The sequence below is a fragment of the Hesperophylax consimilis genome, chromosome 28 (genome assembly GCF_061612785.1).
Source record: "Hesperophylax consimilis isolate HC1 chromosome 28, BYU_Hcon_1.0, whole genome shotgun sequence".
NCBI lineage: Eukaryota > Metazoa > Arthropoda > Insecta > Trichoptera > Limnephilidae > Hesperophylax > Hesperophylax consimilis.
In genome coordinates this window covers 22,426,021-22,453,310 of record NC_142863.1, presented here as the reverse complement: position 1 = coordinate 22,453,310, position 27,290 = coordinate 22,426,021, and the positions used below count along the sequence as shown (strand labels likewise).

Genomic DNA, 27,290 nt, shown 5'->3' with positions numbered 1-27,290 from the left:
GAGTATCTTCCACTCTGGAACAGTATATACTATATATATATATATATATTTTTAAATGAGTAATTTATTTATGAAATCACACAAATTTACTTGGGCACGCCGGGACTTAAACCCGCGACGTCCAGTTTGCTAGTCGATAGCCTTTCCCCTCGACCACGGAGAAACAATTACGGACATGTTCTAGATAATGTACTTTTAATTTATTGTTGGGGTATTATGCCGTGTTTCCAGGGCCTGCCCTGTACAGGCACAATACAGTACACAGTACGGCTCGTGTTGCATGTTGCGACGTGTTTCTTTAGCCAATTCTTTGTTTCTTTAGTCAGGGCAGCTCCGTAATATGTGGCCAACACGATAATACGTCCGCAATTCTATACTTTACATTGTTGACAGATGTATATAAGCAGCCGTACTTGGCGAAACTTCAATTCATCAAAAACAAAGGTCGTATAAAAACGGTGAACATTATGAATACCATCAGATAATATGCTTTAGATAAATTGAAGTTTTTCCTATCGTTTCGCTTTAGTTGAATACAAATAAAAAAAATAATTGCTGAATAAAAAATATAAATGTAAACTACTAAAAAATTTTTTTTTTCAATAGAAATGTATGAACGCGTAATGGAAAAAAAATACAGTTTTATAGCTAAGATTATCTGCAACAGTTTCGCTTGATTAACTTTTTGCTTTCTTATAAAATTATTGACAAAATAAAGAAATGCGAGTTTTGTGAATTCTTGAAATCGAGCGTTTCCAGACAAGCGATTGTGTCAAGCGATTTTAATGCCTACAACCTACAATATGAGGTATACCAAGAATATACACACTTTTGGCTTTTAGCTTCATCTTAAGGCGAAGCTTAATGTTAAATCACTATTTTGATTAATCTTTATGACGAATTGGTGTACATTATGAATACCGAAAAATATGCTTTAGATAAATTGAAGGTTTTCCTATCGTTTCGCTTCATTAGAATACAAATCAAAAAAAATAATTACTGAACAAAAAATATAAATGTAAGCTACTAAAAAAATATTTTTTCAATAGAAATGTATGAACTCGTAATGAAAAAATAAAATTTTTATAGCTAAGATTAACTGCGACGTTTCGCTTGATTAACTTTTTGCTTTCTTATAAAATTATTGACAAAATAAATAAAATCCAGTTATGTGCTTGAAATCGAACGTTTCTAGACTCCATTTGTCAATCGATTTGAATGCCTATTACCTGCAATATAAGGTATACCAAGAATATACACATTTTTGGCTTGTAGCTTCCTCTTAATAATCTGTTGCGTGACCCTAAAAGTTAAAGTGCTGATTATAAACTAATAAAAATGGTAGCCGAGATTTTAACATCGCATTGTGTCTTCAAATCAGAACTGAATCGGTGCTTTTTGTTTAAATTCATTGTCGTGAAAAAATCATAATGCGTTATTTTCTAGAGATTGTGTTCACGTTATTAATGTTGGATTGTGTCATGGGACTACAGAAAGGTAATAATTCTATCTATTAACTCTTTTGTGCATCCCATCTGCGTTTGCAGATATTATATTAAAACTTATTTCAACTTGTCGATTACATTTTTCAAATTATAGATCAACTTTAAAAATACAATTAGGTACCATAAAATTATACATCAACTTTAAGAAATACTTTTAGGTAACATAACATTTAAAAAAATATATTTTTGAATAACTCCTAAGCATGTTATTTTAATTTTAATCAGAGATTTTCAATCTTTTAGATTTATTTTTTAAAACATTCAACAAGTCTTTTTATATTCGGGAACATTTTTGTCATATATTTTTTAATATATATTTTTTTAAATTTGGAATCCTGAGCTTCTTAATGTTTTTAAACTTTTCTAAAATTATGTAATAGTCGAAATTTTTTTTTAATTCATATTTTGTATTATAAAATGTAATAAAGAGAAAATTTTATATAAAACAATTAAAATCTTGTTGTTACATAATTACAAGTAAACATTAAATACCGAAAGAATGAAATATTATATAATATTTAATATTATATAATATTTATATAATTTTTAATATTATTTAATATTTAAATAATATTTAATATCATAAGAATTAAATATTACATAATATTTAATATTATAAGAATAAAATATTATATAAAACAATTAAAACCTTTTTGTTACATAATTACAAGTAAACATAAAATACCGAAAGAATTAAATATTATATAATATTTAATTCTTATAATATTATATAATATTTAATATTATGATAATTAAATATTATATAAAACAATTCAAATCTTTTTGTTACATAATTACAAGTAAACATAAAATACCGAAAGAATTAAATATTGAACTGCACAGGTCACGGGTTTTCAAACTTTTTAAAATATGATACTTAAAATTATTTATTATCTGAAATTAACTTTTAATAATCACATGACAATATTATAGAACCGAAATAGTTATTATTATAGAATAAATATTAAAGAACCAAAATCATTTTTGGAAAATAATATATATTTTTTGAACTCAAATTATTTTGGAACACGTCGATAATTTAAATTTTGATTACATGATAATAAAAAAGAAAATATGAGCCACCCACTAAAAGTTCTCAAACTTTTCAGAAAGGCGTATCCAATCTACATATATTATAAAATTATAAATGATTTATTTTTCTAATTATTAAATTATTTGACAAAATATTAAAATTTTCTCTCTTAGAAATATTTGAAACCCTCTAACCCAAGTTTTGTATCCCCTGAAGTGAGGTCTCACAAAAGTGGCGCTATATAAATTAGCCAAGAATAAATAAAAATACATATTTTATGTTATTTTTTTATTTAATGTATTTATAAAAAAAGTCTCCGAAAAATTAATTATTTTATTAAATATTTAATTTTTTCTCTGGCCTGTGTTCTGTAATATTTTTGTTATTTTGTACATCAAAGCATATATTTGGCAAAAAGAAAATTTTTTGTAAAAAAAATATTTCTTCCAGTAATGTTGGGCAACCGTTGGCCCATGTTTTAATGTATCTTTTCTTTTGTTAGTCTATATTTTCACGTGTTTTAAATTATATTTTCTCAAATAATAAATTTCTATAAAGTTTATAATTTTATGAACACGAAAAATTTCAATGTTTGAGAGCCCCTGAAATCTGTTTTATAATATTTTCAAATTCAGGAAATAGAAGATTAATATTGGGTAAGTCCTTAAACCTTTTATAATATTTTCAAGTCTAGAGATAGAAAAAGATAATATTTTTGCTTGAACATTTTGGGCAGAAATAGTCATACACAATATGTGTACTAAGTATTTTCGCATTATCCTGGAAAATACCCATTGAAACGTGTATAGTAATATATTCCTTGTGCGCATAAAGCAGAAAGGATATAACTATGTATCTTTTCGTAATACGTTTCTTGTATTTGGCTTTTGATATGCCACGACTTTCTTCTCTCTTGGTGTATTAAGGTTATTACACGTCATGGTCTGGTCTATTTCAGCACATCGCTCGAATCACTACCAATGGGAATGTATGTCTGATAGCGTGTCTGTATGTGTCACCTGTTATTGTGCTATGTTACAGGTGATTCTTGCACCGTGGAGAGTACCGGGCGGCCAGGCATATGCAGGCATATATCTCAGTGCCGCGTCGTCATTGATGCCTTCCAAGAAGGAATACCTCTTCAGGTGAAACCACTACTTGATTCTGTTATAGATCATCGTAACCAATCTGTACATCCACTGTACTATACATACATATCACAGATATTAAATGAGATATCTTTCATATTGCCTGCTATCAAACCCTTCTGAATTTTTTATGTTATGTGAAGTATATACATATATTTTTTTTAGTAAAAAATTTTCGAAAAATGAAATAAAATAGTATAATTTTAGAGTGTTACGGTTTTAGCATGGTCCCGGTTTGATTCTCGGTGGTAATCTTTTTACTTGCTCTTTCATATTCTAATCTCAGAAATGGGATAGGTCTATTCCTGAATAATCTAGAAGCTCTGAAATATATAAATACTACAATGGACGGTTAGATAATGCGTTTTAAATTACAATTAATATTGTTTTCAGATATGCGCTCATGAGGGCACGGTTCCGATTGTCTGCTGTCCTCAGGAGTCAGTATTAGAAGGTACAGTACTTATCCAGTAGACGATGGTCCCTCCCTATGTACCCTGGTGTATCTGTATGCTGTGTGCTTGTAGTAGGCGATGGTCTCTCCCTATGTACCCTGGTGTATCTGTGCGCTGTGTGCTTGTAGTAGGCGATGGTCTCTCCCTATGTCCCCTGGTGTATCTGTGTGCTGTGTGCTTGTAGTAGGCGATGGTCTCTCCCTATGTACCCTGGTGTATCTGTGTGCTGTGTGCTTGTAGTAGGCGATGGTCTCTCCCTATGTACCCTGGTGTATCTGTGTGCTGTGTGCTTGTAGTAGGCGATGGTCTCTCCCTATGTACCCTGGTGTATCTGTGTGCTGTGTGCTTGTAGTAGGCGATGGTCTCTCCCTATGTACCCTGGTATATCTGTGTGCTGTGTGCTTGTAGTAGGCGATGGTCTCTCCCTATGTCCCCTGGTGTATCTGTGTGCTGTGTGCTTGTAGTAGGCGATGGTCTCTCCCTATGTACCCTGGTGTATCTGTGTGCTGTGTGCTTGTAGTAGGCGATGGTCTCTCCCTATGTACCCTGGTGTATCTGTGTGCTGTGTGCTTGTAGTAGGCGATGGTCTCTCCCTATGTACCCTGGTGTATCTGTGTGCTGTGTGCTTGTAGTAGGCGATGGTCTCTCCCTATGTACCCTGGTATATCTGTGTGCTGTGTGCTTGTAGTAGGCGATGGTCTCTCCCTATGTACCCTGGTGTATCTGTGTGCTGTGTGCTTGTAGTAGGCGATGGTCTCTCCCTATGTACCCTGGTGTATCTGTGTGCTGTGTGCTTGTAGTAGGCGATGGTCTCTCCCTATGTCCCCTGGTGTATCTGTGTGCTGTGTGCTTGTAGTAGGCGATGGTCTCTCCCTATGTACCCTGGTGTATCTGTGTGCTGTGTGCTTGTAGTAGGCGATGGTCTCTCCCTATGTACCCTGGTGTATCTGTGTGCTGTGTGCTTGTAGTAGGCGATGGTCTCTCCCTATGTACCCTGGTGTATCTGTGTGCTGTGTGCTTGTAGTAGGCGATGGTCTCTCCCTATGTACCCTGGTGTATCTGTGTGCTGTGTGCTTGTAGTAGGCGATGGTCTCTCCCTATGTACCCTGGTATATCTGTGTGCTGTGTGCTTGTAGTAGGCGATGGTCTCTCCCTATGTACCCTGGTGTATCTGTGTGCTGTGTGCTTGTAGTAGGCGATGGTCTCTCCCTATGTACCCTGGTGTATCTGTGTGCTGTGTGCTTGTAGTAGGCGATGGTCTCTCCCTATGTCCCCTGGTGTATCTGTGTGCTGTGTGCTTGTAGTAGGCGATGGTCTCTCCCTATGTACCCTGGTGTATCTGTGTGCTGTGTGCTTGTAGTAGGCGATGGTCTCTCCCTATGTACCCTGGTGTATCTGTGTGCTGTGTGCTTGTAGTAGGCGATGGTCTCTCCCTATGTCCCCTGGTGTATCTGTGTGCTGTGTGCTTGTAGTAGGCGATGGTCTCTCCCTATGTACCCTGGTGTATCTGTGTGCTGTGTGCTTGTAGTAGGCGATGGTCTCTCCCTATGTACCCTGGTGTATCTGTGTGCTGTGTGCTTGTAGTAGGCGATGGTCTCTCCCTATGTACCCTGGTGTATCTGTGTGCTGTGTGCTTGTAGTAGGCGATGGTCTCTCCCTATGTACCCTGGTATATCTGTGTGCTGTGTGCTTGTAGTAGGCGATGGTCTCTCCCTATGTACCCTGGTGTATCTGTGTGCTGTGTGCTTGTAGTAGGCGATGGTCTCTCCCTATGTACCCTGGTGTATCTGTGTGCTGTGTGCTTGTAGTAGGCGATGGTCTCTCCCTATGTCCCCTGGTGTATCTGTGTGCTGTGTGCTTGTAGTAGGCGATGGTCTCTCCCTATGTACCCTGGTGTATCTGTGTGCTGTGTGCTTGTAGTAGGCGATGGTCTCTCCCTATGTACCCTGGTGTATCTGTGTGCTGTGTGCTTGTAGTAGGCGATGGTCTCTCCCTATGTCCCCTGGTGTATCTGTGTGCTGTGTGCTTGTAGTAGGCGATGGTCTCTCCCTATGTCCCCTGGTGTATCTGTGTGCTGTGTGCTTGTAGTAGGCGATGGTCTCTCCCTATGTACCCTGGTGTATCTGTGTGCTGTGTGCTTGTAGTAGGCGATGGTCTCTCCCTATGTACCCTGGTGTATCTGTGTGCTGTGTGCTTGTAGTAGGCGATGGTCTCTCCCTATGTACCCTGGTGTATCTGTGTGCTGTGTACTTGTAGTAGGCGATGGTCTCTCCCTATGTACCCTGGTGTATCTGTGTACTGTGTGCTTGTAGGTAAGACCTGCTTCGTGAAGGGGATACCGGGAGCATGCGCTCTATTCTCCAACTGCCAGGTGGCGATGCTTGCTGCCAAAAAAGCCATACTACCAGAGGTAAACAACTGAATTACATCATAAAAACTTCCCGTCAGCAAGTTATAAAAATTCATTTTCATCGCCAGCGTAAGTTAACTTTAATACAATGTTTGTTAAATGAAATTCACCATTTTATTCTAAATCGATAGATTTTCATTAAAACATGTTTATTTACTAAGTATTTTACAAAAAAAAAACAATATTACCTCTACACTCATTTTCCGCACAGATACTTATTCTGTGATATAGGCCCCGTATATCAGTATTTTTATGTAATTTGATGGTGTCACTTACCAGGACTCCTACCAGGGAGCAACTTGACAGAAGTAAATACCTCTCATAGCGGGGACAAAGACTGGCTGATATACGGGGCCATAATACACTAGCGATGGACACAATCGATGATTTACTCGATCTTTTTGACCATCGAATTATTTTTATACATTATCACGGACAAATCGATAATGTCAAAAATCATCACACTGCCAAGACAATCGTTTTAAAATGTCATTGAACAAGGAATCGATTCTGTCAAAAATCATTCGAAACCACAACCGTCACGTCATTGGTCAGAATTAATCGATTCCCAAATCAGAGATAAGTCAAATATATCTCGGATTGCTTGACAAACGAGAACAGGGAAGTATAACTCAGATATAAATTTGAAACCGAAGAAAAGACACAGAAGGAGGGCAACACGGTATCACTTCTAAACAAACAAAGACACTTTTCACCGCAATCTACTCATTCAAGTTCAGCAGCTCTCTCACCGTTAACACAGGAAGAGTGAATTTTACATCAGAGTAGGCATATGTTAAATATAACCAAAGAATAATTTGATTTTTGAGGTAATAAACTGTGTTGCGCGACGTTTCAGACAGCTTTGCAGTGTCCATCAGCAGGGCAATGATAATTGTTGCCTAGTTCACCCCATTGAATCATTGCTATTATTTGTTATTTCGAGTTATATGTTATGTATGTTGGATTTCAGAGATGTCATTCCCCGGACAATCATACAGAGGAAGACATTATTTGCTGCACAAAGCCCTGTCCGCCTTTGTCCAAGGGACTAGTCTCGCAGCAGCTTACCGGATCAAAGGCGGCTGATTGTGAGTATTAAATAAGTTTCAAAAAGATCAGTTGATTGTACAGCGAGTAACCATGTATCAGAAACGGCCATGTAATGACGTCCTACATGGTCGAGGGATCTATCACGACATGAGCAAGTTATTTAACATTTTAATTGATGTAAAATAACATGCCGTAGACTTGAGAGTGGTAGATACTAAAGATTTTAGTCTGTGTGTGCTTGAACTCAATGGCTTCTCAACGTGAGACAAGATCTGCCATATTATATGTTTATTCCATGGATGAGCAGACAGTCTTGTTGGCTCGGCGTGGCGTCACATTGCCATTGACATTTTCATTGTAAACTTTCAGACATATAATCATGTGTGTTTTGTAAATAACATCGATAGATTGGTAAATACGGGCTTAGTATATCTCAAGGCGATCAGATCAGCCAGTAGCGTAGTGATCCAAAGCGATGAGGAATCAGTTCCACAAGGCGCCACCTCCTTTGCTCTTGGGTTGATTTTCCATCTCGCCCCTCTCCTCACTTCACTCATCTCCAGGGCCCCCAAAGTTCCATGGGACTGTGGCAGAATAGTTAGAAGATACTATGAAAATGTATTTTATTAATCTTTACTTAGCTTACATCATTGTGCGTGCTAATCATTTTAGAAATACGTGTAAATAAAAAATAAATAATACGTCTTTAAATATTTAAAATTTAAACATATTAAATCATAAACAAAACATCAAAATTTGAGGAAGACACGCTTTCTTAATTTCTCTTTAAAATGAATCATTTTTCAATCTCAGTAATTTAATTGGGGATTTTGTTGTATTGGTAAAAAAACTCTTCAAATAACCTACCTAGACATGGGGCCGACTGAGCTAAATGCGAGAAAACACAAGGGCGCTGTGTTAGTGTCAGGTATTATCAGCGCCTTGGCTTCTTGCACTGTAAAAAATATCTGTTAAGTCCGATAAGATCTATAATCTGATATAATAGCTGAGGTGTGAACACTGCAACATGTCCGCTTCGCAGAGGAACTGCCCTACTAGCGCAAGTCTCCTCAGTTCTTGGAGAAGGAAGACCAGTCAGAGGTAACAGAGCAAAGGAGAACTCCCTGGCTTTCCACGTCTGCTTTATCACAAATATCTTCCACTTAGTCCCATCAATAACTGTAGGCACTTGTAACGTTTGTTTGTATTTATTTTTGTTTCTCTTGCAGACTGCTTAGAGCTGGTTGAAAACGTTATATTCCCGTGCCAACAAACAAGTATCGGCTGGTCTCGGAGAGACCTGTGCCCTCCACTCTCAACAGAACCTTATTTGGAACACACACAGACTCCCATGGCAAATAGCACCGAGGCCCCGCACTTTGTAAGTTGCACACATTGTTATTAAGTCAAATATTATCAGAGATGTGCTTTATTTCAAATAAATCCATTTCAAATGGAAATGCTGTTCTCAATGCATTTTCCATTTTAAATGCTTTTTTGCAACATTCTTCCTACTATCTCCACTCATCTTTTTTTCATAAGCGCCAAATATCAGTCGGTCCTCAACCTCGCTATGAGAGATAATTTACATTTGTCAAGTTGCTCCCTGGTAGGAGCCCTGGCAATTGAGTGATACCATTACAAAAAATACTGATTCAAATACTGAACATGGGGCCATGACGCTGTAATATTAAATGTTAGATAGCAGTTTCTACGTTTTTACGTTGGCAACATTAGCAAATATTTTGTGGTTTCATAATCTGTAGTCGTGGTGTTTTTGGATTTACCATCATGTAAGATGTTTGTTCTACATTGATGTCCATTATTAAATAGCAAAATTGTTTAAAAATTAAATTATTATTTTAATTATTTGACCTGAGAAACCATTTTGCATTTTCAATGCATTTTGAAAATAGGTATTTTTCTAAAAACCATTTTGCATTTTGCATTTTCAAATGGAAAAGTTTTGACCCATTTCCATTTTGCATTTCAAATGGTTTTGGGTACCCATTTTGCACATCTCTGAATATTATATATGTAATTGCGGTTTATAACAACAATTTCATGTTTGTATTTATATAAATAGGTAGATTAAAACCTAAAATATTAATTTATTTATTAAAATACTAACTAACCATTACGCAGTTTCTGAAGGTAGTGAAGTGGGGAACAGTTTCCATTCTGATGGCCTTTCACCGGGGCAATACTGAGATGTTTTACGATATTTTACATCAAGTGATATAACCCTACCATCTCCGGCCAGTCCAGGGCACCCGACTAGCAATCCGGAGGTCGCGGGTTCAAATCCCGGTATGTGCTGGTCACGTTGTGTTATTATGTATTCATTTAAAATAGTATGTAATATACAAGTACAGTTTAATCATAACTGGTTTGGTGACAATTTCCTTATTTTTAACACGGTCATACGTGATTATATCTGGATAGGCAGGTACTTCCCACTACCTTCAGTCTCACAACACACCGCAATTTGGGATGCCATAGTGTCACTGGTTCCAGATGGTTGGTTGGGATGCCATAGTGTCACTGGTTCCAGATGGTTGGTTGGGATGCCATAGTGTCACTGGTTCCAGATGGTTGGTTGGGATGCCATAGTGTCACTGGTTCCAGATGGTTGGTTGGGATGCCATAGTGTCACTGGTTCCAGATGGTTGGTTGGGATGCCATAGTGTCACTGGTTCCAGATGGTTGGCAGTAAAAAATGAACAAATCAAATGAAAAAAACGAAAATCAGCAAACATTTTGCGAGCAATTTAAAACAACACTTGCTTAGAGATTAATATGAAGATGTGTTGTGTTCCCAGGGACGACTTGGATCAGGTCGGAGAGAAGAGATCTCCTGGGAGGGACCTCCAGTGACATTACTGAGTGACAGGTGGGTGCTGAGCTCTGCATACCTCATTACAACGCTTGGGTGAGTTTATTGTTTCTTCATTTTTAAATTCAACTCCTCCTTGTAATAATGACTGCAACGATGAATATAGACAATCAAATTGGTTTGATATTTGAACGATCTGACCTTAAAGATTTAAGCGCATTTCAGACGATATTTCACAAACTTGTGGTGTACACGGTGTCGGGAAACTCGTGATATAAGCGGCGAACTAGTGAATTTTCCTCACATAATTGAATGAATTGAGCGTTGCGAAGTCCTGTTATAACTCGATCGTTTTGCATTTCATCGTCTGTATGTTTAGTTTTGGGTTCAGAATGGTGGCCGTTTTAATTGTTCAGTAAAGATTACTTTCTATGTAAAATTGTCGTGTTTACTTTCTTATTTGCATTTTTTCAACATTATGGCACCTACCTGCCTGAAGAATATTTGAAAACAGAAATGTCATTGTGATAGTGACCATTTTGTATAAGTCCTTATTTAAAATTTAAAAAACGGTACAAAAACCATATATTTGTTTTATAAGTAAACACGTATTAAATATCTACTAATAAATCTTATGACTTCAGAAGAAATTATGCTTACTATTAGCTTCACACAGGAGGCCCGGAGAAAAATAGTTCCCCTCAAGACCTACGTCCTCTTTGGGGATGCTGTGTGGGGCGTCTTTTTAGGAAAGGAAGGATGGGAAGTTATGGGAAGGAAAAAGGTACAAGGGGTGAATAGGAATCTGGGGGTTAGTTATGAATCCATCCCTCCCACTGCGGTGCGAGGAGTTCCGAGAGAGTCCTGCTGGAGGTGTCAAAAGGTCTTCGTCAACCAGTCTTTCCCGATCCGGCCTCAATTCACCGCTTATACGACTTCTTTTCCAATTCTAAGAGCTTCGTTAGTTCAACTCTGTTCGTTAATAAGCCAGTAATTTTGCATAACGAACGACATTATTAAAGAAGATGTGTATATTGACAGTTAAACGAAGCTTATCTGATGCTATGGAGGCCTAAAATATGTTTATCGGCCGTCGGATCATTTCTTATCAATTGTTGACCATATATGACATATGGCTTTATCGACTGACCGTGCTAGACCTCCAGCAAGTTTAAGAAATACAGATTGCTTTTGGAGTGTTTCCGTTGAATTTGGGATACAAGAATTATAAGTAAGTACCGGTATTTCAATGGAAGATGCTCCGGTTAACGAGCATCATAGATCCTTTGGCACCGGCGCATAGCCGTGAGATCCGCCAAATATTTTTACACAGTTATCACACTTTTCACTTGAGAACAGGTTGTTTCAAAGATTTGTTTTTTTTTTAATTCTACAGCTTGGCTGTGTTTGTTCCCTCCTAAGATATTGGTTTCTTCAAGACCCTCTTCAAGAAATACTTTCTTTCCTCAAAATAACCCACTACACAGCTATCCCAAAGATGGCATAGGTCCTAAGTGAAATTATTTTCCCGAGGCCTAGTTTAATAATGTCGTTTTTTTAATATTCTGATTTTGAATTAATTTGTAGAAGTTAGTGAGATGAGTCAGTAGTTGAACAGAATCAATTCCGATATCGACGTATATATATTTAGTTTTTAAAAAGTTGCTTTTAAACAGCTTCTTTGTTGTCGCTAGTATGGTACGTAGTTATTTTATTTTTCACTCCATCTTTACAAATTATACGCCATAGTGTAAAGCTACACTAAATACTGCTTTGTAATACTAGTATGTATGTACCGACTTATATGAATGCAATTTATTTTAAGACGCTTTGAAATAACAATTTTGTAATGTTTTTAAAAGAATGAAAAATTGAATTGAATTGAATCAGCGGTTTTCCTTGGAAATATAAAACCATAACAAATATATTATGCTGGTGAATCTCAGATGTCGTAGTGATTGTATTTGACAATTAGACCTACTTAAGATGCACATGGCAATGTTAATATAACCTGCACTTCTTTTGTTTCAGCTCAGAGAAGGTCAAGTTCGTCGGATTGGGGGGGAACTTTACACCTCAGTACAACCCTGACGCTATATACGATGTGATAAAAACACACGCCCACCCACTATACAACCATGCTTACTCATTCGTGTATAACGACATCACCCTTCTGCAGCTTGACAGACAGTAAGCTTTTCATAATTATACAAAACATTGGAATAATGTTAGTAAAAATCACAAAACTAATAAGTTCATGGGTGCGACTGGAATTTCAATAAAAGACTATTTGCTATTCCGGCGTTTACTCTAGCAACTGAGCTATCTGCAGAACCTTCAGAACTGCCGTATTTCTGCATTCCATTGTATAAACATTTAAGTGTGTACATACATATTATTAGGAATAGTTCCACCTCAGTGTAGGTCGACCAACAAACACTCCTATGTCCTGTCCTATCTTCCATTCTTGCTACATGCCCTGCTAGCGGAACAGGCCCACTGTTGCTTCACATGGTCTGATGCTGGTACATGGATACATGGTCCACCTGTATAGTGCCACCTCAGTGTAGGTCGACCAACAAACACTCCTATGTCCTGTCCTATCTTCCATTCTTGCTACATGCCCTGCTAGCGGAACAGGCCCACTGTTGCTTCACATGGTCTGATGCTGGTACATGGATACATGGTCCACCTGTATAGTGCCACCTCAGTGTAGGTCGACCAACAAACACTCCTATGTCCTGTCCTATCTTCCATTCTTGCTACATGCCCTGCTAGCGGAACAGGCCCACTGTTGCTTCACATGGTCTGATGCTGGTACATGGATACATGGTCCACCTGTATAGTGCCACCTCAGTGTAGGTCGACCAACAAACACTCCGGAGTCCTGTCCTATCTTCCATTCTTGCTACATGCCCTGCTAGCGGAACAGGCCCACTGTTGCTTCACATGGTCTGATGCTGGTACATGGATACATGGTCCACCTGTATAGTGCCACCTCAGTGTAGGTCGACCAACAAACACTCCGGAGTCCTGTCCTATCTTCCATTCTTGCTACATGCCCTGCTAGCGGAACAGGCCCACTGTTGCTTCACATGGTCTGATGCTGGTACATGGATACATGGTCCACCTGTATAGTGCCACCTCAGTGTAGGTCGACCAACAAACACTCCTATGTCCTGTCCTATCTTCCATTCTTGCTACATGCCCTGCTAGCGGAACAGGCCCACTGTTGCTTCACATGGTCTGATGCTGGTACATGGATACATGGTCCACCTGTATAGTGCCACCTCAGTGTAGGTCGACCAACAAACACTCCGGAGTCCTGTCCTATCTTCCATTCTTGCTACATGCCCTGCTAGCGGAACAGGCCCACTGTTGCTTCACATGGTCTGATGCTGGTACATGGATACATGGTCCACCTGTATAGTGCCACCTCAGTGTAGGTCGACCAACAAACACTCCGGAGTCCTGCGGAGTTCCATTCAATCGGTTATCTTCCATTCTTGCTACATGCCCTGCTAGCGGAACAGGCCCACTGTTGCTTCACATGGTCTGATGCTGGTACATGGATACATGGTCCACCTGTATAGTGCCACCTCAGTGTAGGTCGACCAACAAACACTCCTATGTCCTGTCCTATCTTCCATTCTTGCTACATGCCCTGCTAGCGGAACAGGCCCACTGTTGCTTCACATGGTCTGATGCTGGTACATGGATACATGGTCCACCTGTATAGTGCCACCTCAGTGTGGGTCGACCAACAAACACTCCGGAGTCCTGCGGAGTTCCATTCAATCGGTTATCTTCCATTCTTGCTACATGCCCTGCTAGCGGAACAGGCCCACTGTTGCTTCACATGGTCTGATGCTCTGTAGGGAACTCGCGCGCATACAAGGGTGGACTACAACTGTGCGCCACACTAAACAGTTTAGACTTATGTAGAAATATACCTATCGCAGACCCTTGAAAAATCACAGATAGTCTGAATTCTCAACAAATCAGTTCCCATTTTGAAAATCATGACACTTAAATTCAAAACCGAAGTTCTGGATATGATTTGAAATTTTCACAGCAAAAGTTATTAAAGGGATTTATTTTTGGGGTAATATGCCATGTTACGCTACCTCCTTCTTTAGCCAACGTTTCGGACAGCATGGTAGTGTCCATCATCAGGGCAGATGTGTAATCGAATGTGAAATTACATGTTTATTTGTAATTACTGTAATGCTGTCCGAAGTGGGCTAAAGAAGGACTTAATAAGGAGCAATATGGCATAACACCCCAAAAATAAATCAAAATTCTGGAGCTCATTGAACCAGAGTTACGAACAGAGTCACAACCGACATTAAAACCAATTTGTGATTATTATGACAATGTTACAGTCAATAATCTGTTGAAAAGTAATGTCACGATATTTATTATTTTTATGAAATTTTTATAATTTATTGTTACTTTATTACCATTATTTCCAATGTCAAATAACAGGTGACAGGGTCTCACGAGTGTCATGCGTCATGCCGGAATATCGGCATACCGCACCTGAAGGGTTAAGGAATATTATTGCATTGTACTACCACTTCACAGTTTTACAAAAATAAATTACATCAATTTCAGGGTAACCTTCACAAGCAGTATAATCCCAGTCTGTCTCCACACCGGCACAACTCTTCCTGACAGTGGCTTCATCCTCATTGGGCAGAATAAGCAATACACATCTACCCACAAGGTTAGAACACATTTCTCTGCCTTTAGAATGAACAATGACCAATGATGTGATAACGATAAGATTGACAGCTGTGGCTGGTACTAATTCTACATTTGTTTAAATAGATATCTAACCTAGGTTCTGTTAATCTGAACCTTGAGATGACCCAAGTACTTGCCGTGTCTACCTTGGGAGTCCCGGTCTTCTTCTACCATCCACTCCTTTCTCCGTACATTCGCTCTACATGTCAAACCCATCTCAGGGTCCCTTTATAAAACTTTTCCACAAAGCTTACATTATTGAATTCTTTCCCGATCTCCACATGTTTATGCTATTTCTACCGCTCTGAAGAGGAGAAATGAAATGTTGATTCAAGCACACACTTATAAGTAGCTGCTTCAAATCCTCGCGTGTAATTTCACGATAAATTATTAATTTATTAAAAGTAATTCTAACGTTCCAGAGTGGAAGATACTCTCAGTATCGCCCTGGTGAAAGATCTTCATCCGGATCGAATGTATCTTGAAATGGCTGTAATCGTGTCAGGTACTTCTTCACCTTCGCCTCCCCACTTCCTCAATTGACAATTGGTTCTATACGGTTGGGAGTAATTGAGAGACTTTTGTAGTATTTTCATTAAAAAACACATTTTTTCAAAACCTCACTTCACATTGTAATACTATACGGATTGTTCTCATTGGATAAAACAATTAGTTGGTACGTTTTTCAACATTTCAGACGACAATGCAGAGAGTATCTGAGAAGGAGTGCTCTAGAACATTCCCCGCTGGCAACCGCTATCAACCTGCCGGCGTAAAACATGATCTGGAGATTTGCAGCCGCCTAGTCAACACAGCTGGAAAATGTGAGGTATGTAACGCTGGGATGCATTGTACACCACGTTCATTATAACAAGGATGTTTTTTTATTATTTAAAATGAGTTAATAATCTGCCATGTGAATTGTGTTCACCTTATCACTTTATTTGTTCTCAGGGCTGGAACCACGGCGCCCCACTGACTATTTCCAACAGCCCCAGGGTGGCCTGTACTCACCTGCTGGTGGGGTTGGTATCCGCGCGTAACATTTCACCCTGCATATTGACCAATACGCGGATATCTACCTTCGTCCCCTGGATAGAGGGTATTGTGTGGCCTGAAAGCGGTGTTGTTGTTTAGGACCATGTTTTAAGCAATTTGTAAATTTATTTTTTTATAATTAATATTTTTTCTTTCTGCATATAATGGTATCAATAGAATTAGTTGAGGGGTGCCCCGAGGTACCCCGTGTATACATGGTGTATGAAAACTTGTAGTACAAGCGGCAAACTGGCGCATCTACGTCACATAGAAAACCCAAAAAATACTCTGGTTTTGTTCGATCAGAGCATTTCAATTCTTTTGTTACATTTTTTCTATTAAAACCTTTTGTAGCCGGGTCGACGCTTCGACACATTTTATAATACTATCAATTAAAAAAAAAATTATAAATTCCAACTTCTGACTCGATTTCCTCGAAAATGGAAACTCACATAATAAAAAAATACTTATGTGATAGTTTCATCAGTTTCCCCTTTGTACCATGAGTTTCCGGACAACATGTATTACACAAATCCCACACAGGCACGGCCAGTGGGTAGGCATACTTGGGATTAGTTAAAGGTACTTAAACATGACTTTTTGTGGAATGTAGGTACATACCTATATTATTTCTATAAAAGGGAGATTTTTATGATTTATTAATATCAAAATCAGTTGTATTTTTAAATTGTAAACACGTTTTACAGAAGAAAAACATATTTTTGTAATATTGTTTCTTATACTTAACTTAAGTACAAAAATGCTGCACTTAAATTTTTCCTATCTGAGTAATAAAAAATAAAATTAATATGTTATCGACCTTATTCCGTTACTTCAATCTGAGGTCAATCGGCCAACTGGTTATTGAAATCGTAGTTGCCGATTTGTATTTGTGCGTGTAAAATGTATGTACCATTGGGTGAGATTAAAATGAAGTAATTGATAGTTAGCAACTAATCAGCCAACCCAGGGCCAAGAACAACTTGTTCCTCTCTCTTGGAAATTGGATTATAGTCAGTTTGGCATTCTGTCCTTCAGTTCTTGTTACTTGTTGCCTTCTCACTATTTGTCAGTACTCATACTTCCCTCTATTCTATAACTTTCTAGACAACAATACCGCATTAAGTAAGGTGGGGATGATGGGTAGATACTGCGTGGAAAATGTTTTTTTATTATGTGTTTGTACTTATATATTATGTACTGTAAATTTTTGGACTTTTTTAATTTTAATAAATTATTTTTTAACTTGTGCACCTTTTGTTTTGATCCAGACTGAAACCTTTTTTTCTGTATTGTGTAAGTGTTGGTGTATTCTGTATTGTCAATAAAAGCCTTTACGCTCAACGATGGATGAAGGTAAATAAATTAACGAAAGAAATAAAACTCTGGAACAAGAGAAGCCATCTTCCATTCATCATCCAATTCTTGATCTCTGGAAGATCAAGCCAGAAACAAGAGAAAAATACACAAATGCATAAAATTCATTGATAAAATAAAAATAAAACTACCTCAAGTGGTGCAGAAACGAGGACCTAACCACCGCCTTTAAGGGCGAGGCAACGGCACATATCAAGAACCCTCTTAAGCCTTGCTAATCTAAATCTCTAAAACCTAAGAAAGAAAAGGAAGAAATTCCCTAAATGAAAGTGAAAAATTTATCAATATCCGTTGCGTAGTTTAGACGAACTAAGCGCACAAACAGACAGACGCGGATAAGACTTTATTTTATACTATCTAGAGATGACTAAATACTTACAAATAACAAGAATCGAAAGTCAGGTAATGCAAAGAAGAACTATATTATCAGGCGGAACTACTCTAGTAGGATTAATTTATAATTTCTACACTTTCTTGATAGACGGTGGCCGTACTTTGTTGTGCGGAGTTGACAGAAAATATAATAAAAAACAGCTATTTATTTTATTATAGGACCATCCCATAAAGGTCCCATGACCAGTTCAGGCACGGGGACTCCATCCAAGCCAGAGTCAAGTTACCCTCTCAGAACAGGGCCCTTAGGTAATGCAGACAGTACACAACTGCTGACCCTGTACATTCCTGTTGTGGAGCCCCAACAAACTCCCTGACTTTGTGCTGAAACTGACAGTGCGTTTGATAGATTTCCCTCTCTAAACAAATGGATTGTAATGTTTAGAGCACAGGCATCAAGTAGTGATGATCGTGTGAAAAATGGGAGATTGGAAAAGAAAGCAATAATGCGTCAATAATCAGAATTAATAATTGTCTCTCATTGTCTACATTTTTCAAAAAAGCTGTCGACCGGAAATCGAAAGGACACGGGTTCAAGTCCCGTTGGCGTCATGTATCTTTTATCAGGAGATTTTTCAATGTGGATGAGTGTTTCAGGCTAATAATTATTACTTATAAAAATAAAGAAGAAATTAATAGGATCATCTCTGAACTGAAATCCAACTCAGCACCTGGAATAGATGGAATCACTGCAAATTTCTTAAGGAAATGCAAAGAAGGTGTAATAACACCAATAACACACACTTGTAACTTGAGCATACAAACCGGAGTATTCTCAAATTGTCTCAGAAAATCTTTTATTTGTCCAATATTTAAAGGAGGAGATACCTCCCCTCCGAGTCATTACAAACCGATATCACTATTAATTATTCTTTCTAATATTTTTGAAAAGCTCATTAAAGTAAGATTAATTAATTTCTTTAATAAGCACAAACTAATCTCACCATAACAATTGGGTTTCCAACAGTGAAAATCAACCGAAAATGCGATTACTGATGACAGAATATCAGGCGATGAAATTAGATGCAGGTATGAAATGCATGGGAATCTTTCTAGATTTACATAAAGTGTTTGACACAATATCACAAAAAATCTATAGAGGAAACTAGAAATGGTGAGTGTGAGAGGTATCCCACTCGCATGGTTTGATGACTACCTCTCGGAAAGAACTCAAGTGGTAAAGAAAGATAATTAATTAAGTAACTCGAAAAAAAAAACTATTCGGAGGACCCCAGGGCAGTACGCTTGGACCAATACTTTTTCTTGTTTATATAAACTAACTATGCAAAATGGACCTTGTAAATGGAAAAAAATTATATCATTTGCCGATGATACAGTTTGACTTTTCAAAGGAGATATGAGGGAGGATATAAAATGAAAATCTGGAACAGGTCTAGTAAGAGTATCAAAGTGGCTAGAATGCAACCTCTTGATATTACATACAAATAAAAAACTTTCAATGTTTTTTTTCTATAAACAAAAGAAATAAGCCCTACAGTAACATGAAAATAAAAGTTCATGTAAATGACACTTGTTTTACCCCAGGAGCACAAATACCAAACCAATGCGCTGCCAAGACCTTGTAAAGGTAGAATTAGTCAAATATCTGGGAACTTTTATGGATGACTCTTTAACCTGGAGAGCGCACATTGAAAATACGTCCAAACAAATAAGGAAACTAAGATATATGCAACATTGTTAACAGTAAAATAATTAAAATTGTGCCATTCTATTATGAGGTATGGCATACTAAGCTGGGGTGGTGCAGCGAAAACCAAGATCTATTAGCTAAGGCGCAAAAAGCTGTAGTAAGAGTGTTGGGTAAAAAACCTTACATGTATCCATCGACAGCCTTATTCGAGGAAGCAAAATTATTGGATGTACGGCAGATCTGCATACATGCACTTATAATGTACTATACGAACAACCCCAAGCTTCAGTCTTGTAGATCATAGGTACACGACAAGATTAAGAACAGAACAAAGAGTGATAGTACCAAAAATGAATACAAGGCTTGGACAACGATATTAATGGTATATAATGGATTCAAACAACCACAGCAATATAAAACGGACCCTCTTAAAAAGCGAATTACAGTATGGCTGATAGAAAGTGGCAGAACAGAATCGGAAAACTTAAATAAAATCATGGTCTGATTGAATTGAAGACTGGACTGTTGACTGGACTGGATAGGACTGGACTCGTGGACTGGAGAAGCAGATTTAGAGTCTGTTGTTATGCAACATGACATCTCCGGATTTGACTATCAACACCGAGGCAGCCAAATCCATTATTGTTTTTTTTTTAATATATTATTTATTTATTTTTTTATATTACTATTGTTTTTATATTATTAGTTTTACTACATACATGCATATCATTGTATATGTTATATGTTCTATGCTGAATGAACCTGGAACTCTCGTAGAGCGGCGTATCCCCTGTCCTCGCTTGCGACGTACGCCCGCACTTCTTAACTAAAATTCGTTTACTGAGACACATTTTGGATGAACTTCAGACGGGAATATGTCCTAATTAAACGGAATGGTGTCCCAGAAACTGAAGCTATATAGTATTACTTTCTGTATTTGGTTTCTATTCCTTATGTTTTGATTTTAATTTAAAGTAAAATTTGTACCCTTGAGGTGATTTTTCTGAAAAGCTAAACAAATTACCATACTTTGTACTATGCCTAAAAAACTATCATGTAAGTAAATGGCACTAGTTTTTGTTTTTGTTGTTTTTGAAGATAATATCTATATATTTGTAAACTATAAAAGATTATTATATGAAATTATTAAAATGTATTTTGTTTTCATAAAATAAGTTAAAGGTGTGAAAAATCATAGTTTTTCTTTAAATGCAAATTAGGCATTTGCCGAGAGATTTTTGCTATAACCATAATAAACAGTACATGATTGACAGAGATGAAACAATATACAGGAATAAGATACTTCATGTTGTGTACCTATGATATGTTTCCTTGTAATGTCTGCTAAGTTCGGTACAATCAATGTCATTGTTTAAAATTCTGTGTATAAATATTGAGTCAGCTACTGCTCGTCTTTGGTGCAAAGTTTCAAATGTACACTCAAAGTTATTGTTGAATTTGAATTTTATAAATATGTTTTAGATACGTTCTATACTATCTATGAAAAGTTTATATTGTGGATTCCAAATAGGCGATGCATATTCCAGTGTACTTCTGACCAATGCGAAATAAAACATTACAATTGTACGCGGATTATTGAATACTTTACTTATACGAAGCACGAAACCAAGAATTTTATACGACCTATTAACGATTGAGTCAATGTGCTTATTAAATATAAGTTTGCTATCAAGGTAAACGCCGAGGTCTTTACATTCCGTTTTAGAGATGACAGGTTCATTGTTGAGTGAATAGGAGTTCTTAATTACATGTTTATTTCTAGTGAATGTCATAGTGTGACATTTAGAAACATTGATATCTAGACAGTTAACTTTGTAATACTTGCAAACCCTATCTAGGTCACTTTGTAAAGCTTCGCAGTCAGAAAGAGAACGAATAACTTTGAACATTTTGATGTCATCAGCATAAAGTTCATATTTGGAATTTTGAAAACATGATCCAATGTCATTTATATAAATGTTGAACATTAGCGGCCCTAGGTGGGACCCTTGGGGGACACCAGATATTACCTCGATAGATTTTGAGAAGACACCGTTGATTAAGATTACCTGATTACGGTTACTAATGTAAGATTTAATCCATCTAAACATGTCAGTGTGTATACCAAGTAAGACGAGCTTTTTCAAAAGAATTGAGTGTATTACGCGATCGAAAGCCTTAGAGAAGTCTGTATACATAGTATCAACCTGCTCTTTATCATCCATCTTGCTATGCAAGAAGTTAATGAAAAGGGCCAGGTTGGATGTTGAAGACTGACCTCTCATGAATCCGTGCTGATTCAGTGTAATGATTGTGGAAATAGCCGAGTATAATTCATAAAAGAAAATTTTTTCTAGAACTTTGCTTAAAATAGGAAGTTGGGAAATTGGACTATAGTTTTTAACTTCATGCTTATCACCGGTTTTATAGATGGGTGTGATAACGGCTGATTTCCACTTGAGGTGAAACGTTCCTTCTGTTGGTGATTTTTTATAGATAGCGCAAACCGGTAGACAAATATACTTACTACAGTTGCATATAAAAACTCCGGGTAGCCTATCAATTCCTGGTCCTTTTTTAATATCTATGCTTGAAAGGTATTTCAAAGTGATTTCTTCATTTATTCTAATTGAGGATTGTGTTGTTCAGAGGATCTTCCTTATTATTAACATTGAGTGTTGGAAATTCATATCTAAAGACTGTTGAGAAGTAATCAGCAAACAAGTCTGTAACTTCTTTGCTGTCGTCGAATAATAGGTCATATGTTCTGGTATAGTGGGAGATTTTCTTTACGTCTTAACATAATTCCATATTTTTTTATATTACATTATTTTGTATATCTGATTCCAATCGAGCAATGTAGACGTTATGACGAGTATGACTAGAAATTTTCTTTTGTCTTTTGCAAAGTATTGAGAAAGGTTGGTAATCTAGAGGATTCTTGTACCGTTTCCAGGAACGAAAAAACTTAAATTTTTCTTTAGTTATATTATTTAAAGTCGCCGAATACCATGTTCTGAATATGGTCGATTTGGTTACTTTCTTTGGAACCAGATATCTATCAGGGCATCAATAATACCATAAAAATAATGTACTGCAGCATCGACGTCCTGTTCATTAACGACAGAGGACCAATCACTGTTTCGGAGAGCATCATTAACTACCTCATAGTTAACTTTATTGAACATTTTGACTATCTAGGGTTTTAGGATGGTAGCAGGGAGAGGAATATTTAGTTCAACTATAATAGATTTATATTGTGCATCTTCGATTACTAGTGGCGAGTCAGCCGCGGAGACAATGACTGTAGTATTACAAAGCACGAGATCTAAAATTCGTCCATGAGTATTATAAATTTCGTTATACTGTGTTAAATTGGAGAACGAAAGGCAGCTAAGGAGGGTAGAGGCACAGAGGTCAATACTACGTGGCTGATACGTAGAGTTCCAGCTCACATTTGGCATATCGTAATCGCTTATTACTAGAAAAATGTCATTTGGAAATTCAGTAGTTAAGTCAGATATGGAAGTTGTACGACTATTGATAATAGAGAAACGCTGTGCATTAGACAACTTTATTAAATATTTTCACAATTTCCGCATAAGTATAATTGTTTTTTTTTTAATATATTAGCACGCACTCTCTGACATTCGTATTTATCTCCCTTTAAACCATCTTCTTTTTGAACGCTTACTACGTAGTCTTAACATGCAAATATGCACACAGACACAGGTAAAATAAAAGGACCAACAATATTGTTTACAAACATATATTTTATCATAATTTAAAAAATAGAATAATTACATCAACATTTAACTAATAGTGGTCTATTGAACATACAAATCTTTTTAAAACTTAAAACATACCTTCATAAGGATTACCTAAACCTTTACACATTTTTTTTTAATATTCGTATTACAATAGTTCGAAGCTGTAAATTTACCTAAAATCAACACAGGTTAAAAAAATATATAAAAATCACTTTCACATTTCAGTTATTAACAATATATATACATAAAAATTACTTAATTCCCAAGGCTAATTGGTTCGGTTTTGGGAACAAACAGGTATTTATTACCCGTAGAGTCAATTTGTTTGCTTTTTGGAACAGCTCATATTGTCTCATAGAAACCATTGTATCCCCTTACCGTTAAGAGAAAACACCATTCAAATAAATATATATTGTTATTATATCTGTGGTACTGTGGCATCACCAACATGGGGTATGTTGTGAGGTTCAAGGAACTGGGAAATAGGAGATGGGAAAGGGAAGGGTTGGAAAGTATGGATGCACATAATAATTATATTATATCGATTATTATGTCCGAGTATACATTTAGGCACAATCAAGTTTTAAAAATAATTCACCAAAATTTGGTAATTAAACATAACTTGATTGACTGCTGTAATGTAGTACAATATTATGAATACGAACCAAATTCATTTTTAGAAAACGAATTTTATAAAATATATTATGATAAAACTATACTAACAAACCGAACGATTAGTCATAATAGACCCAATATAGTTTTACATGACAAAATTAAAAAAATAACTTATATCATTGATGTCGCTATACCAAATTCCTGTAATATTCAAAAATCTGTTAGCGAAAAAATAAGAAAATACACAGATTTAGGAAATTAAATAAAAAGAATTTGGCATTCTCAGACTATAAAAATATTACCATTCGTTATTTCGGCTACTGGCATTATACCTAGCTCTCTCATTAAAAATTTAGGCGTATTAGATCTTTCAAAAAATTTATATATAAAGATGCAAAAGTCGGTCATTTTGAATACATGTAGGATTACAAAAGATTTTTTAAATGTTTATGTTGAGGGATCAGTAGGATTTATAGGCCCTGTTAGAAGTTCTACCGAGCCGAACCCTCTGATATGAAAATATCTGGAGTCGGTGAATTATTTTCCCATTTGATCTCTGGTGAGTTGACGTGTTGTTCTTGTATTGTTTTGTATTTATTTTGCTTATATAATGCACTTACATAATGTTGATTGACTAGATGATCATTTGTGGAAAAGTGAGTGGAAGGGTTAAGTTTTTCCTTTGGGAAGATTTAACCCGGACAACTAAATCGGAAGTTAAAATAAATAATTTGATAATTAATCTACCAAATAGGCAAAATAATAACATTTAGTTTGCAGTCCTAATAATACAGTTTTAATGTTGGCATTTGACAACCAAATTAAAGATTTTTACAAAACCTTCTGCACCTATTAGCCAACATTACAATTTGTGCAATTTAATTATTATCAAAGGCACTAGTTATTTTCATCACATTATCAAAATATATGTTTAACATTTATTTATTCACACTTAATTTATATTACTAATTAACAAATTACTTTATGAAATATTATTACAGATTTATTATATATGTATTTGTAAACGTATAATGTAACGGATTACATTATACGTTAGATAGGTCTTGGAATTTCTTAATTATTTATAACGGGTTATATAATATCAATCAGTTACAATAAAAATGACACTCCCTGCGAGTGTATTTTCGCTGATTTGATTATAATAAGCTAAAATAAGTTTATTCAGTCGAAATTTCCAAGTTATATTATTATCTACTTGCATAATAGAAAAAAAATTTAAACATTGAAATAAAATTATTTTATAAAATTTAAGTTTAGATATCTCAAAAGTTGTGCATGTGTGTGTGTAACTTTGGCTGAACGGCAATGATATTGTAAAGTATCTTCATTGCATTTTACCATGGTATTTTCATGAGAAAAAGAACCACAACATCTATAATAGCTAATACGAGATTACGTAGGAATTTTTAAATGTAAGCCTGTCGTTCTATTGAGTCATACAGGATAGGGAATTGATGTAAACAAAAGACCATGGGCAGAAGAGTATGGAAGTTTTGTTTTCTATACAGGGTCTTTTGTTTATGTGGATTCCTTACCCTTACCAACCCAATGCGAGACCAGAATTGCGCTGTCAACCTTATACATTCATTTTGCATTTGGATATTACTTCTACTGGGTTTGAAACACAAAATCACAATGTCACTTTATCAAGTACGGAATTGGTTTTATTTATTGAATATTCTTATCGGCTCCTGCGGGTTAGTCAAATATTTAAAATGTTCCTCAAGTTGTCACCAGAAAGTTTTTAAACCTTATGTGTATTACATATTATATTTAAATATTAGACAGGTAACATAAAAAAATAATTAAACAAAGAAATATAAATGCAAAAAGTACGCATTACAACAAACATTTATTAACCCTTACCACTCCTTTGTCGAGTGTGGCTCGACATTATATTTCTTACACCAACTCCTATGTCGAGTCATACTCGACATTATAGTAACGCAATTTCGAAAAATAATTTAAATTATCAAATGTATTTTTTTTTCTTTTAAACACTTTATATCTCATTCTGAATATTCCGAATACGCAAAATACATATATCTCGTCAAGTTTCGCCTTTTAGATAATTTTTAAAATCATATTATTTTTAACCTTGTAAATGCACTGCGCAGTTATTTGGTTGCGACGCATGTAAGTAGGTAGGTACTTGCCTGTCTACCTGCGTAACAATAGGAAGCGCTGAGGGATTTCTCCCAACACATAACAAAGGATTCTTATACCTATTCACTTGTTATCACATAATATTTTGTTCTGTTTGTGTATTTACATTTGTTTTTACTGTTTTTAGTAGCAAATATTTCGTGGCCGAGAAAGCACTGAAAAAGTTTAAGTGAATAAGGGCATATTAAGTTGTTAATTTTATATATTTCTATGTTTTTTGTACTCTATGTAAAGAAAGAGTAATAAAAATTACATACAGTGGTGCCTCACACAACGAACGCCTCGCACAGCGAATGCTGCACACAACGAACTTCCTTTTCGTTCATTTCACGATTCATACAACGAACTTCGCTTCACACAACGAACTTCGCTTCACACAACGAAGTCGCCCGATCTTCTACGATCACTGCCGATTAATTGCATCCTCCCGCGCAGGCAGTCGTTAGACTCGTTAGTCACTGCGTAGTACGCTTAACTTACGCACGTATCGCAGCAATCGTTCTTCATTACGAATTAAATCGCACACGTATCACGGCAGTCGTCCTTTTAAGATAAACTCAACATTTTTTTTATATGATGGGTTCTAAAAAAAGCAGGAAGGTGATTTCTCTTGAAATGAAACAGGAAATAATTAGAAGGAGTGAATGTGGGGTAAAACAGTGTGACCTCGTCAAAGAGTTTGGCCTCAACAAGACAATATGACTATCCGAATGTTTTGGAAGGAGAAATTTGATATCCTTTTGGCAATACGACTTATACAGAAGGCCTGGGAAGAAGTGTCACAAAGGACCCTCATTTCTGCTTGGAAGATGCTTGTGCCTTCGTGGATTCAGGAAGAAGCAGTAGTTGATGACACAGAAGTGGTGAAGGACATCATCACAGTGGCCCAAAGGTTGGAATTAGAGGTAGAGGAAGAGGATGTAGAGGAGCTTATTGAGGAACACAAAGAAGAGCTGACAACTGAAGAGCTCCAAACACTTCTGGCCCAACAACAGGACAATGCTCAAAGGGAAGCGTCATCTGATAACGAGGAGCAACAATCAAACAATCAACCAATTCCAACTGCTGAC

The 27,290-nt window shown here is 36.5% G+C and overlaps 1 protein-coding gene across 1 annotated transcript; it reads left to right on the top strand.

The window, feature by feature from the left end:
• The first annotated feature begins 1,344 nt into the window (after window positions 1–1,344).
• LOC149410377 (serine protease snk-like) lies at window positions 1,345–17,478 on the top strand. The gene is made up of 11 exons (XM_089648804.1): window positions 1,345–1,497; window positions 3,580–3,683; window positions 4,080–4,140; window positions 6,454–6,551; window positions 7,525–7,642; window positions 8,834–8,985; window positions 10,427–10,536; window positions 12,472–12,630; window positions 15,058–15,169; window positions 15,887–16,018; window positions 16,144–17,478. The coding sequence occupies exons 1-11, from the start codon at window positions 1,431–1,433 to the stop codon at window positions 16,324–16,326; spliced, it is 1,296 nt and encodes a 431-aa protein (XP_089504930.1). The 5' UTR covers window positions 1,345–1,430; the 3' UTR covers window positions 16,327–17,478.
• The last annotated feature ends 9,812 nt before the right edge of the window (window positions 17,479–27,290 follow it).

Bases quoted from the DNA above. Each gene is read 5' to 3' on its own strand.
- LOC149410377 (XM_089648804.1), top strand. From the start codon at position 1,431: ATGCGTTATTTTCTAGAGATTGTGTTCACGTTATTAATGTTGGATTGT. The intron at 3,684-4,079 runs GTGAAACCACTA...TATTGTTTTCAG, and splicing joins AAGAAGGAATACCTCTTCAG to ATATGCGCTCATGAGGGCAC. The intron at 6,552-7,524 runs GTAAACAACTGA...GTTGGATTTCAG, and splicing joins AAAAAGCCATACTACCAGAG to AGATGTCATTCCCCGGACAA.